Source organism: Bos grunniens, chromosome 29 (assembly GCF_055505025.1).
Source record: "Bos grunniens cultivar Pamir isolate PY7600 chromosome 29, Bosgru_T2T1.0, whole genome shotgun sequence".
NCBI classification, from domain to species: domain Eukaryota; kingdom Metazoa; phylum Chordata; class Mammalia; order Artiodactyla; family Bovidae; genus Bos; species Bos grunniens.
The window spans coordinates 32,674,937-32,689,969 of NC_141193.1; the positions used below are offsets into that span (position 1 = coordinate 32,674,937).

General features: G+C 39.7%; 1 protein-coding gene across 1 annotated transcript in view; it reads right to left on the minus strand.

Moving 5' to 3' along the window:
- The window catches only part of LOC147342474 (glycerophosphodiester phosphodiesterase 6-like), a 114,873-nt gene that overhangs the window by 52,115 nt on the left and 47,725 nt on the right, over positions 1-15,033 (minus strand). Inside the window, exon 10 of the mRNA XM_086385724.1 lies at positions 10,186-10,342. Within this exon, the coding sequence (XP_086241850.1) occupies positions 10,186-10,342 (157 nt within the window). The remainder of the gene's footprint in view (positions 1-10,185; positions 10,343-15,033) is intronic.

Genomic DNA, 15,033 nt, shown 5'->3' on the forward strand with positions numbered 1-15,033 from the left:
CCTTATCAAGGGTTCAGCAAACTTATGTGTCAAGAGACAAGTGTCAAATATTATTTTCCTTTGTGTGAGACACAGCTTTGTCTCAACTACTGAACTATTACAGTGCAGAAACAGCCTTAGACAATTCATAAGTGAATAAGCATGGCTGTGTTTCAACAAAAATTTATTTACTGACACTAAAAACTTGAGTTTTATGTGAGCTGTACACATCATGAAACATTATTCTTCTGATTTTTTCCAGTGATTTAAAAATTCAAAGACCATACACAGCCCTCAGGCCATGCAGAACAGACACTGGGCTGAATTTAGACAGTAGGCTGCAGTTTGTCAGCTCCTGATCTAGGCCATGGTATAAGGTTGGGTAAAAACTTCATAGAAGGCAATGGCACCCCACTCCAGTACTCTTGCCTGGAGAATCCCATAGACTGAGGAGCCTGGTAGGCTGCAGCCCATGGGGTTGCTGAGGGTCAGACACAACTGAGCGACTTCACTTTCACGCATTGGAGAAGGAAATGGCAACCCACTCTAGTGTTCTTGCCTGGAGAATCCCAGGGATGGGGGAGCCTGGTGGGCTGCCGTCTATGGGTCACACAGAGTCGGACATGACTGAAGTGATTCAGCAGCAGCAGCAGCTTATGGAAAAACCCAAACCAACTTTTGGGCCGATGTTCGCTAAGGAAGAGACATAATGTAATGAGAGATTATGAATCATGAAAAGTTATCAAAAACCAAACAACTAAAGAAAATTAAGATGATTTCTGGGAGCCTCCACCACAGCCTCAGCCACAGGCACTATGGCTTCTGGAGTAACAGTGAATGATGAAGTCACCAAAGTTTTTAATGATGTGAAAGCCTCCTGAAAGTGCACCTTTAAAAAGCAAGATGATTTATGCCAGCTCTAAAGATATCATTAAAAAGAAATTTACATGTATTATTAAACATGAAGTGAAGAAGTTAAGTGAAAGTCGCTGGGTCATGTTTGACTCTTTGTGACCCCATGGACTACACAGTCCATGGGATTCTCCAGGCTAGAATAGTGGAGGGTAGCCTTTCCCTTCTCCAGGGGATCTTCCCAACCCAGGGATCAAACCCAGGTCTCTCACATTGCAGGCAGATTCTTTACCAGCTGAGCCACAAGGGTAAGTAAATGGCTTGCACAGTCTTAACCACTGGACTGCCAGAGAAGTCCCAGCAAGATCTTTTCTGATCCACCTCCTAGAATAACGAAAGTAAACACAAAAATAAACAAAAGGGACCTAATTAAACTTAAATGTTTTGCACAGAAAACAAAAGCACAAACAAAATGAAAAGAAAACCCTCTGAAAAAGAAAATATTTACAAATGAAGCAACCAACATGGTATTTATCTCCAAAATATACAAACAGCTCATGCAGTTCCATATCAAAAGAACAAACAACCCAATCAGAAAATGGGTAGCAGATCTAAACAGACATCTCTCCAAAGACATATGGATTGTTGAAAAGCACATGAAAAGATGCTCGACATCACTAATTAATGGAGAAATGCAAACCAAAACTTGAATGAGGTATCACTTCACACTGGTCAGAATGGCCATCATCAAAAAATGCACAAAACAAAAAATGCTGGAGAGCATGTAGAGAAAAGGGCACCCTCCTAGACTGTTGGTGGGAATGTAAACTGGTACAGCCACTATGGACAACGGAATGGAGGTTCCTTAAAAAATGAAAACAGAGCTACCATATGATCCAGCAATCCCACTCCTGGGCATATATATAGGGAAAAATATGGCCTGAAAGGACACACTCACCCCAGTGTTCATTGCAGCTCTGTGTACAATATTCAGCACACAGAAGCAACCTAAATGTCCCCAAACAGGAACAGATAAAGAAGATGTGGTACATATATACAATGGACTCCTACTCAGCTACAATATAGAACAAAATAATGCCAGGTGCAGCAGCATAGACAGACCCAGAGACTGTCCTACTGGGGGAAGTAAGTCAGACAGAGAAAGATAAATATATGATATTGCTTCACTTCAGTTCAGTTGTCACTCAGTTGTGTCCAACTCTTTGTGACCCCATGAACCACAGCACACCAGGCCTCCCTGTCCATTACCAACTCCCAGAGTCCACCCAAATCCATGTCCATTGAGTCAATGATGCCATCCAAACATCTCATCCTCTGTCGTCCCCTTCTCCTCCTGCTCTCAATCTTTCTCAGCATCAGGGTCTTTTCAAATGAGACCAGTCTTTGCATCAGGTGGCCAAAGTATTGGAGTTTCAGCTTCAAAATTAGTCCTACCAATAAACACTCAGGACTGATCTCCTTTAGGATGGACTTTTTGGATTTCCTTATATGTGTTAAAAAAAAAAAAGCCTGAAAATGAATTTATCTACAAAACTGAAGTGGAGTTACATATGTGGAAAATAAACTTATGGTTATGGGCTGGGGTGAATAAATTGGAAGATGGGTTGACACATTTTATTTGCTATTTTACAACTCATTTAATGGCAGAATACATAGTCCTTTCATGTGCATTTATAACAATATAACAGGTCATATTCTGAACCATAAAATAAATGAACTTCAATAAATATGAAAACATACAAAGTATGTAATCAGACCAGAACAGCATTAAACTAGAAATCAATAGTGAGATAACTAGAAAATCTGAAAGCATCTGGAAATTTGAAAAGAAAATTTCTAAATAAACCATGGGTCAGGCTTCCCTGGTGGTTCAGCAGTAAAGGATTCACCTGCCAATGCAGGAGATGTAAATTCAATCCCTGGGTTGGGAAGACTCCTGGAGAAGGAAATGGCAATTCACTTCAGTATTCTTGCCTGGGAAATTCCATGGACAGAGGAGCCTGGCAGGCTACTGTCCATGGGTCCCAAAGAGCAGACAGGACTTAGCAACTGAACAATAACAAGAAAGAAAACTTAAGGGAAATTTTAAAATATTTCAAAATAAAAATTAAAATACAACACATCAAAATCCATGATACAGTTAAGGTGGTATTAGAGATAAATGTATAGTATTAAATGCTTATAATGGAAAGAAAAAATAACTAAAGTAACCTAAAATTGACCCTTTTGCAAACTACATAAAACGTAAAAGCAAACCCAAAGCAAACAAAAGAAAGAAAACAAAAAGTTCTGAGCAGAAATCAACAAAACCTCATACTGTATCTCTAATAAGATCAATACAATCCATAGATCTCTAGGGCAGGGGAGGAGAGACAACTACAAATTATGAAAATCAGGAACGAAAAAATGGAAATATAACCATTGATCCCAAAGTCACTACAAGGATAATAAAAAATCTTATGAATAACTCTATATCCATTCATTCAACCACCTTAGTGATATAGAGCCATTATTCAAAATACACAAACTATCAACAAATACTGAAGAATTTCGGATGGCATAGGCTTTCAGTTCTAGAAATTCTATTCAGTTATTTTTATATCTTACATCTCTCTCATTATGTTATTTTTCTTTAAATCCTTGATAGACTTGCTTGGAATAGCTTTTGAAAACTCCCTTTCTCTTAATTCTATCAGCTTTTTTTTTTTTCTTTTTTTTCTGGATCTTTATGTGTAGTTTTTCCCTGGCTTTAAGCCACATTTTCAACCTTCTTTGTATGCACAGTAATTTTATTACTGGATCTTGTACACTGTAACTGTTACACTGTTAGATGTCTGAGTATTGTTGTCTCTTCCAGTTTTTTTTTTTTTTTTGGTGGTGGTGATTTAGTCACTAAGTTGTATCTGACTCTTGGGACCCCATGAACTGTATCCTGCCAGGTTCCTTTGTCCATGGGATTCTCCAGGCAAGAATACTGGAGTGGGTTGGTATTTCCTTCTACTAGGGATCTTCCCAACCCAGAGGTTGAACATGGGTCTCCTGCAGTGCAGGCAGATTCTTTACCAACTGAGCTACAAGGGAAGTGCTTTTTATTTTTCTTTGGCTGGGGGGGTTATATTATGAACAAATCAATTGGACTTTCTTTAAGTGGGTCTAAAATAGCCTTTAATTTAGAGCTGGTTTAGGCTTGTTATTATGGTGTGACCTTTCTGGGGTTTTTACTGAAGTTCCCATATGTCCAAAAAAGTCTATCTTCTAATATGGCTAGTTAGAACTTGAGTATCTTCCAGACACATGTGAGCTCTTGTTCAGTCACTCAGTCGTGTCCAACTCTTTGTCACCCTGTAGACTGAAGCACGCCTGGCTTTATTTTCTTGGGCTTCAAAACCACTGTGGACGGTGACTACAGCCATGAAATTAAAAGATGCTTGCACTCTTTCCATTGTTTCCCCATCTGTTTGCCATGAAGTGATGGAACCAGATACCACCATCTTTGTTTTTTGAATGTTGAGTTTTAAGCCAGCTTTTTCACTTTCCTCTTTCACTTTCATCAAGAGGCTCTTCAGTTCCTCTTCGCTTTCTGTCATAAGGGTGGTATCATCTGCTATCTGAGGTTATTGATACTTCTCCCTGCACCCTTGATTCCAGCTTGTGATTCATCCAGCCCGGCATTTCACATGATGTTGCATGTAAGTTAAATAAGCAGGGTGACAATATACAGCCTTGATGTACTCTCTTCCCAATTTGGAACCAGCCCATTGTTCCATGGCCGGTTCTAACGGTTGCTTTTTGACCTGAATACAGGTTTCTCAGGAGGCAGGTAAAGTGGTCTGATATTCCTATTTCTTTAAGAATTTTCCACAGTTTGTTTTATTTCACACAAAGGCTTTAGCATAGTTAATGAGGCAGAATTAGATGCTTTTCTGGAATTCTCTAGCTTCTTCTATGATCCAATCAATGTTGGCAATGGATGTGAGCTCTTGATGATGTTGTTGTTGTTGTCGTTCAATCGCCTAGTTGTGTCTGATTCTTTGCAACCTCATGGACTGTGGCACATTAGGACTCCCTATCCCTCACTGTCTCCCAGAGTTTGCCCAAGTTCATGTTCATTGCATCGGTGATGCCATCAGCCATCTCGTCCTCTGTCGTCCTCTTCTCCTTCTGCCCTCGATCTTTTCCAATATCAGGGATTTTCCAATGAGTCATCTATTCACATCAGATGACCAATATACTGGAGCTTCAGCTTCAGCATCAGTCATTCCAGTGAACATTCAGGGTAGATCTCCCTTAAGATCGACTGGTTTGATCTCCTTGCTGGAGTCTTCTCCAGCACCATAGTTCAAAGGCATCAATTCTTTGGTGTTCTGCCTTCTTTACAGTCCAGCTCTCAAAACCATATGTTCTTAGAATGGTTCAAATAAAAGCTCCCTATTAGTACTTTGCCCAGCCTTGTAGAACTTCACCCTATTTCTGTGTCTCATAGATAACAACATACTCAAGCCAGTCTCATGCAGATTTCTAGAGGCCTTTCTCTGGAAAGCTTTCTCACTTTTGAACTTCATCCCTCAAAATTCCAGACACTCTGATCTCCCAAAAATCGAATCTCTTTCTCCTCAAATCCACAAGACAGCTATGCTTTGCTTAGGGTCCTCCTGCTGTAAGACCTGGGAAGTATCCAGGCGAAACACGAGGGCAATTATAAGGCTCTCCTAGTATTCCCTTCTCTCATGGATCACAGTTCTGCACTGATTGCTGTCCAGTATCTGAGAATGACTATTTAAGCTCTTTGGTTTAGTTTTCTAGTTGTTTAAGGCAAGAGAATACAACCAGCACCTGCAAATAGTCATGGCTAGTAGAAATGTCCATGCTTCATATATAGCTCAACGTTGTGCATTAAGCCCTCAATATGGGAGGAGTTGTTAAAAAGGGAAATTTTAAATTCCTAGTTAATACTGTGCAGGTAAAATGATAATAGAAATACATTTCAAAGATGGATAATTTTTTTAATGTAATAAAGAATGGATTGGAAGTACCAGGAGAACTTTTCAATGCCCATAATATGATCTCCCTTTTTGGGTGGGTGGGGGTGCTGAGAGGAATGCAGGATCTTAGTTCCTTGACCAGTGACTGAACCTGTGTCCCCAGTATTGGAAGCATGAAGTCTTAACCACTGAACCAAGACATAAGTTACAGCATGTTCTTACACTTAAGGGAAAGAGAAACAGACCAAATCTTTTGAAAACAGTTATGCTCTGACACTGCTATTTACTATCATATAATAATCAAATTAATTTTAATTATCATGTGATTTCTGCTTTATCCCCATGTTCATCTGAAGGTTTTTCCTACATGATACAGAACAGAAATAGGAAAAGTTAACCTCAAAATCATGTTTGAGAGGACCCTCTCTTGTCCACTGATATGCAAGGAAGAAACTCGTGGAAACAGCTTTCCTAGTGTAAGCTGACACTGCCATCTCAATTAGACACCAATCCAACTGATCAGTGGACTGAGTCAGAATTTCCAAGATTAAATTTTAGAAAGGAGCAGATAACTCTGCAGAAGTACATTGATAACCCTAGACATAGTAGGACATTACCTACACCAGATTGAACAAACTGATGAGGGCAATCTAATCGTGCATATTCATCTTTTCTTTTTGGAAATTGTTGGTACTTATTTCTTCTTATTTGGCCACATCGTGTGACTTGTGGGATCTTTGTTCCCTGACTAGGGATTGAACCCAGGCCCTCAGCAGTGAAAGTGCTGAGTCCTAACTACTGTACCACCAGGTGGGGATTCCCTGTTAGTACTCTTTTAAACATTCTACTTCCTCATGAGTGTATGAGAAAACCCATTCTCTTTTGCCTTTTCCTATTACACTTGTGCCAAACATTCTTTTATTTAGTAACTTGTTCTCACCACCCCTCTGAATCCAGGTAAAATTTGTTTTTACTGAGCCACTATGTTTCATGGCAATGCAGTCTTTTGCAAAGCTGAAAATATGTACTCCTTTACACTGGGAGTTGGAAATTCCCAGTTGGACACATTGGAAAAATTGATTGTGTCATCAAGGTCATAACTGAAGGATCATATTTGAGAATACATGTCATTCAATCCAAAAGAACAAGCCACCAGTCCCTACTAAGGACACATGCATAATTGGTATTTGGAATCAAAGCCTACAGCTTTCCTAGGCAAACAGTTTGGTATCCCTTGTTGCACTCTATCCCAGCATTACAGTAGGAAGAAAGATCACTGATTACCAGGAACAGGAGAGAGACATTTGCCCACATTTGTAGGTATATGTGTGAAACCTGATTCAAGTGAACTTCTCAAGTCGTAGTAAAAATAAGAATCTGGAACAGTAGGGACTATTTAAAATGAAATTCTAGATTCCCTATACATGCTCTAGACAGAACCTAATTTATTAAGCTTAATAGTTATTTAACACAATCTAAATCAAGATTTGCTGATTATACAACAATAAACCTTATGTGTATTAACTGATCCTTTAAACTGCACTGGATGCAAGTTAATAAGGTTAAATAACAAAAAATCACAATAAGACCCTCCTCTAAATAATCTACAGAGGTTATTTATGAGCACAGAGGGAACCTAAATTATTCAAAACTCAGAACAAGCATAAGTTCATCGTTGAATCCTCCAGTATCATTGTTGCACACTGTTTAACAAGCACACCTAAAGATCATCTGACTCTTATGGGAATGTACCTTTCTTTGAATTGCTGTGTCCAATACTTTGGCCACCTGATGCAAAGAACTGACTCACTGGAAAAGACCCTGATGCTGGGAAAGATTGAAGGCAGGAGGAGAAGAGGACGACAGAGGATGAGATGGTTGAATGGCATCACCAACTCAATGGACATGACTCTGAGTAAACTCTGGGAGTTGGTGATGGACAGGCAGGCCTGGCATGCTGCAGTTCATGGGGTTGCGAAGAGTCGGACATGACTGAGCAACTGAACTGAACTGAACTGAACTGATGTACAATGTAAAGTTAGATGTTGACTTCTAGAAAACTGATAGAAGAGGACAGGATTTTTGTCTGGTAGAGATGCAAATGAGTTTTCATAGAGAAGACAACTCTAAAATTAAGTTTTATTGTCAGAGTGTATTAACTGAAATAATACACTAGGCTTGTATCCAACTTAGCAATGCAATTCTTAGCATTTCTTTGTTGCACTGAGAATTTTGCATGTTGGTTTCTCGCTTTTCTATTGACTGAGTTTTGTCATCCTGTTTGTTCCCATATTAATGTGCTAAATAAAACTTGTACCTGGTTCATTATCTTTATGCATGAGATAAATTTCTCAAGTAATTCCTCTGTAATCTTGAGATTTATACTTTCACAAAAGGATATGAAAATGTTCCACACAAAGGTTGGTTTTACTAAAAAATAGGAACTCAGCTGAGCTTCCAGGGACATCTTCCAGAACTTCAGTATCTATTTTTATTTCATTATAGATCAGATTAGGTATTTAATTTTCACAAGTAATCTCAAGAATAGTAATTATACTGACAAATAATAATCAACTCACCACTACCATCAATCCATAACTATACCCAACCAAAAAGAGCACCCAGAAAAACCTTCACAAACAAAACCAATTTCTTTACTACGAAAAATTATCCAAACATCCAAATCTTTTAAATCATGTGCCAACGCCACTTTGATTTCCTGCCTGCACAACATGGAATCAAAGAAAGATCTACTATGAAACCTAAAATTAAAGCCTCCTAGATAATTAGATTTGAAGTCAAGCTTTCAGATACCTTTCAGTAACCAGAATAATCAAAAAACTAAACACTGTAAACTTGCCATCTAAACAAGCTAAAATAAAACTATTAATCCTATAAAATAAACAAAACTTTATAACAACATATCCAATTTCATCAGTTACAATAAGACTTTCACAAAACATACATTACACATCAGATTAATAATGGCCTTTTCATTTGGAATACATGTTTGTTAAAATATTACCTACGGCAAACTAGTGAAAGTGAAAGTCGCTCAGTCATGTCCGACTCTTTGCGAACCATGGTCTATACAGTCCATGGAATTCTCCAGGGGTAGGCTTTCCCTTCTCCAGGAAATCTTCCTAACTCAGGGATTGAACCCAGGTCTCCCACATTGTGGGTAGATTCTTTACCAGCTGAGTTACAAGACAAGAGTTTGCTATATGGCAAACTAAGCCTATATACATTATACATACTAAAGAAGCCTCTTGAGTCTGTATGTTCTATTTATTCATGTATGATGAGATTTATATACAGAGCCTACACACACACAGAAACCTGGAATATCAGATGGATACCACTATTTTACACATGCAAACAGCATTTGTAGGCTATATACTCATATGAGAATAAGTATTCTGAGGTGATACAGTCATTATAAACCAACATTTAGCTGTCCCTTATAGTAATACTTGTTAACAGAACAAATTTGAGGTGGATAATTCTCTCTTTACCTAAGTCTTAACTTGTCACTTTTTTAACATGAAAAAGGATCAAATCAATCTTCAGGATTAACATGTAACATAAATAAAATTCCATTCCACCTAAAACATAAACAAAATTATATGAAGATTTATTTTCCTAATTATACAATTATGTAATAAGAGAGCTATTACCACAGCTGACCCCCAAGTATTGTAGCTCTGTTTTCATAGGTGCTAGCAATATGAATGTCTGCTGTCTGTCCTGCTCAGATATTTGTTGTCAAAATCAAAGACTCAAAATGAGTATATCTGATTGGTAAAACCTAGGTTGCATGGATTCCCTGTAAACATATGATAACCTGGAAAATGTCAGTTGTTTTTTCTTAAACTATCTTGAAAAGACAGGCTTGATTTTTTTACCCACTTTAAAATATTCAGGATAATTCTAAACTGTCTTATTTACACACTGCTATATTCTCGTCATCACGTTTTTCTGATTTTTTTCCCAGTGTATATCCCATCTACTCTGTACCTCTCCTTTTGTCTCTCTCTCCTTGCCTTCACCCTTCCTTTCCTCGTACTTTCATGAACACACACACACACACACACACACACACTACATATCTTCTTGCTCCAGTCTACTGTAATATATGAAACAAACCACCATTATTGCCCATGGTTCCCCTCAGCAATAATAATCTTTCAGATCAAATGATACCTTTGCATGAACTTCTCCAATTCTATCAGGTAGTACCACCTCACAAGGGCATCAAAATTATACTGTACATAGTGTATTTATTTCTAGGACAGTGTGTGACCATGTATAGCAAAGGATTCAGTTTTTTGACCTGGGAAATGCATCTTACCCATGCATCTGAAAACCATTTGCCTGCATTCAGGGTCGTCAGGAAACTCCATCGAAACAAGGAAGGGTGTCTACGGGCAGCATCTGGCAGGACTTCCTTTATATTGGTTGTTCTTCTCAAGTCATAGTCATGCATGAGAAAAGGCACCCCATCAAAACTGTAGGCATGGGGAGAAAAGGAAAATGGGAGAATTGACAGAATACAGTCAACTTGGCAGACAGGGTTCTCAGAAAGCCCATCAAGGTAAGAAGTCTAACTAAGGTTCCTTACTCCCTCCCATATCACAACAAAGGATGAAGTGCCAATAATTTACATGATATCAGTATTTTTCTGCCCTAGGGATCTCTTTGGGGGGTTTGTAAATACCATATTATTTACGGTGAAAGTGTAGCTTCCCTATCCAGGGATTTTTAGAATGAAGAAAAAAGTAATGACCTGACAGTAAGGTGACTAGGATAGTGATGAGTTAAGGCCCTGTGCTCCATGGGGCCACAGACCAGTTCAGTTCAGTTGCTCAGTCCTGTCCGACTCTAGCAACCCCATGGACTGCAGCATTCCAGGTCTCCCTGTCCATCACAAACTCCTGGAATTAACTCAAACTCATGTCCATCCAGTCGGTGATGCCATCCAACCATCTCATCCTCTGTCGTCCCCTGCTCCTCCCGCCTTCAATCTTTCCCAGCATCGGGGTCTTTTTCAGTGAGTCAGTTCTTCACATCAGGTGACCAAAGTATTAGAGTTTCAGCTTCAGCATCAGTCCTTCCAATGAATATTCAGGACTGATTTTCTTTAGGATGGACTGGTTGGATCTCCTTGCAGTCCAAGGGACTCTAAGAGTCTTCTCCAACACCACAGTTCAAAAGCGTCAATTCTTTGGTACTCAGTTTTCTTTATAGTCCAACTCTCACATCCATAGATGACTAATGGAAAAACCATAGATTTGACTAGATGGACCTTTGTTGGCAAAATAATATCTCTGCTTTTTAATATGCTCTCTAGGATAGTCATAGCTTTTCTTCCAAGGAGCAAGCATCTTTTAATTTCATGGCTGCAGTCACCATCTCCAGTGATTTTGGAGCCCAAAAAAATAAAGTCTGTCACAGTTTCCATTATTTCCCCATCTATTTTCCATGAAGTGATGGGACCGGATGCTGTGACCCTACTCTTCTGAATGTTGAATTTTTCAGTATTTTCTTTTTTAATATAAATTTATTTATTACAATTGGTAGCTATTACTTTACAATATTATATTGATTTTGCCATACATTGACATGAATTCGCCACAGGTGTACATGTGTTCCCCATCCTGAACATCCCTCCCACTTCCCTCCCCATCCCATCCCTCTGGATCATCCCAGTGCACCAGCCCTGAATATCCTGTATCATGCATTGAACCTGGACTGGCGATTCGTTTCACATATGATAATACACATGTTTCAATGCCATTCTCCCAAATCATCCCACCCTCACTCTCTCCCATAGAGTCCAAAAGACTGTTCTATACATCTGTGTCTATTTTGCTGTCTTGCATGCAGGGTTATCATTACCATCTTTTTAAATTTTATATATAAGTGTTATTATACTGTATTGGTGTTTTTTTTTTCTGGCTTACTTCTCTCTGTATAATAGGCTCCAGTTTCATCCTCATTAGAACTGATTCAAAATGTACTCTTTCTGGGAGGAGCTAAGATGGCAGAGGAGTAGGATGGGGAGAACACTTTCTCCCCCACAAATTCATCAAAAGAACATTTAAACGCTGAGTAAATTCCACAAAACAACTTCTGAATGCCGGCAGAGGACATCAGGCACCCAGAAAAGCAACCCAAGTCTTCGAAAGGAGGTAGGAAAAAATATAAAAGACAAAAAAGGAGACAAAAGAGGGAGGGACGGAGTTCCGTCCCAGGAAGGGAGTCTTAAAAAGAGAGAAGTTTCCAAACACCAGGAAACCTTCTCACTGCCGAATCTGTGCTGAGCCTTGGAAGCACAGAGGGCAACATAACAGGGAGGAAAAATAAATAAACAATTAAAACCTGCAGATTGCGAGCCCTACAGTAACTCCCCCAGTGGAGAAGCAGCGCAGACGCCTGGGCACGCCACTAGCAAGCGGGGGCTGGGCAGGGAGGCGCGGTGTGGGCTGCATCACTTAGAGTAAGGATCTGGCCTGAATACCCCAAGCGCTACCTGAGCGAAATAATTTGGGCTAGCAAACCAGACTGTGGGATATCTACCACACCAAAAGCTAGCCCTAACCTAAGACACCGCCAGGCCTGCGCACGGAACAAAGGACTGAACAGAGATAGCCGGCTGCAGACCATCCCCCTCCAGTGACAGGCAGCCAGAGCCAGAAGCGGGAAATTGCAGCCCCAGAGAGACATTATCCATAAAACTGTAAGCAGGCTTTTTTGCTAACTAAAACTTCTTGAGGGTCTGGACGGTCAACATCCGCCTAAGAAGGTGCACTGGTTGTACACCTAGATAACCGAGTGGCAGGGAGGCGATAAGTGGCAGCAATTGCGCTCACCAAACACCTCATCACCTGAGCTGCTCGGACATAGGAAGGGCACAAAACTCAGGCCCAACCAAGTCTGCGCCTCTGAGGACTACCCGAGTGCCTGAACCTGAGCGGCTTGGACCTGGGAGGTGCAAGCAGCCCAGGGCGGGACACAGATGGTTCCCGGCGGAGCAGCCTAGAGCCTGAGCAGTGTGGGCAGGGAGGCTACATGCACCGTGAACGGGGGCAGACCCAGTGTGGCTGAGGCACTGCGAGCACACGCCAGTGTTATTTGTTTGCAGCGTCCCTCCCTCCCCACAGTGCAACTGAACAAGTGAGCCTAAAGAAAAAAAAAAGGGTCCACCGCCGTCCCCTTTGTGTCAGGGCGGAAACCAGACACTGAAGAGACCAAAACAGAAGAAGCAATAACAGAGGGAACTGCCTTGGAGGCTACAGGCAATAGATTAAACACTGTGGTTAGTACCAACTATATAGGAAGGGGCCTATAGATCTTGAGAAATATAAGTCGGACCAAAGAACTAGCCAAAAATGAACTGACCCCACAATACTCACAACAAAACCAGAGAAAGTCCTAGATATATTTTTACTATTTTTACAATCATTCTTTTCTTTTTTTTTAATTTTTAAAAAAATTTTAAGTCCTCTATTATTCCTTTAATTTTCACTTTTATAACCTACTATTACTTTGCACACAAAAAAAGGACCCTTATTTTTTTAAAGCAAACTTCATATATATATTTTTTATAATTTTTGTGACCTTGTTTTTTGTTTTGGTTTTGGTTTTTTTTTTCTTCTTCTTTTCTTTAACATTGTATTTTTGAAATTCCAATCTCTACTCTAGATTTTTAATTTTAGCTTTTTGGTATCTGTTATCAATTTTGTACCTATATTTTTTTTTATAATTTTTGTGACTTTTTTTCCCTCTCTTTCTTTCTCTTCTTCTTTTATATAACATTGTATATCTGAAATTCCAAACTCTATTCTAGATTTTTAATTTATGCTTTTTGGTATTTGTTATCAATTTTGTACCTGTATTTCCTTTATAATTTTTGCCACTTTGTTTGTTTTTGTTTGTTTGCTTGTTTTTCTATCTTTCTTTTCCTTCTTCTTTTCTTTAACATTGTATTTTTGAAATTCCAAACTCTACTCTAGATTTTTAATTTTTGCTTTTTTGTATTTGTTACCAATTTTGTACCTTTAAGAACCCAATCTTCAGTACCCATTTTTCACTAGGGAGCGAGATTACCGGCTTGGCTGCTCTCTCTCCCTTTGGACTCTCCTTTTTCTCCACCGGGTTGCCTGTTTCTCCTCCTTAACCCCTCTCTACTCTACCCAACTCTGTGAATTTCTGTGTGTTCCAGACGGTGGAGAACACTTAGGGAACTGATTACTGGCTGGATCTGTCTCCCTCCTTTTCATTTCCCCCTTTTATCCTCCTGGCCACCTCTGTCTCCTTCCTCCTTCTTCTCTTCTCTGTATAACTCCGTGAACATCTCTGAGCGGTCCAGTTATGGAGTGCACATAAGGAAGCGATTACTGGCTAGCCCACTCTCTCCTCTATTGATTCCACCTCATCTCATTCGGGTCACCTCTAACTCCCTCCTCCCTCTTCTCTGTCCATGTAATGCTATGAACCTCTCTGGGTGACCCTCATGGTGGAGAAACTTTTCATCTTTAATGTAGATGTTTCATCAATGGTGCTGTATAGAAGGAGAAGTTTTGAAACTACTGTAAAAATAAGACCGATAACTGGAAGCAAGAGGCTTAAGTACAAACCCTGACTCCAGGGAACTCCTGAATTCAGGGATCATAACTGACAGGAGCTCATCAAACACCTCCATACATACACTGAAACCAAGCACCACACAAGAGGGAACAAGTTCCAGGGCAAGACATACCAAGCAAATTCTCCAGCAACACAGGAACACAGCCCTGAGCTCCAAGATACAGGCTGCCCAAAGTCACTCCAAAACCATAGACATCTCATGCCTCATTACTGGACACTTCATTGCACTCCAGAGAGAAGAAATCCAGCTCCACCCACCAGAACACAAACACAAGCTTCCCTAACCAAGAATCCCTGACAAGCCACCTGTACAAACCCATACACAGTGAGGAAATGCCACAATAAAGAGAACTCCACAAACTGCCAGAATACAGAAAGGACACTCCAAAGTCAGCAATTTAAACAAGATGAAGAGACAGAGGAATACCCAGCAGATAAAGGAATAGGATAAATGCCCATAAAACCAAACAAAAGAGGAAGAGATAGGGAATCTACCTGATAAAGAATTCCGAATAATGATAATGAAATTGATCCAAAATCTTGAAATCAA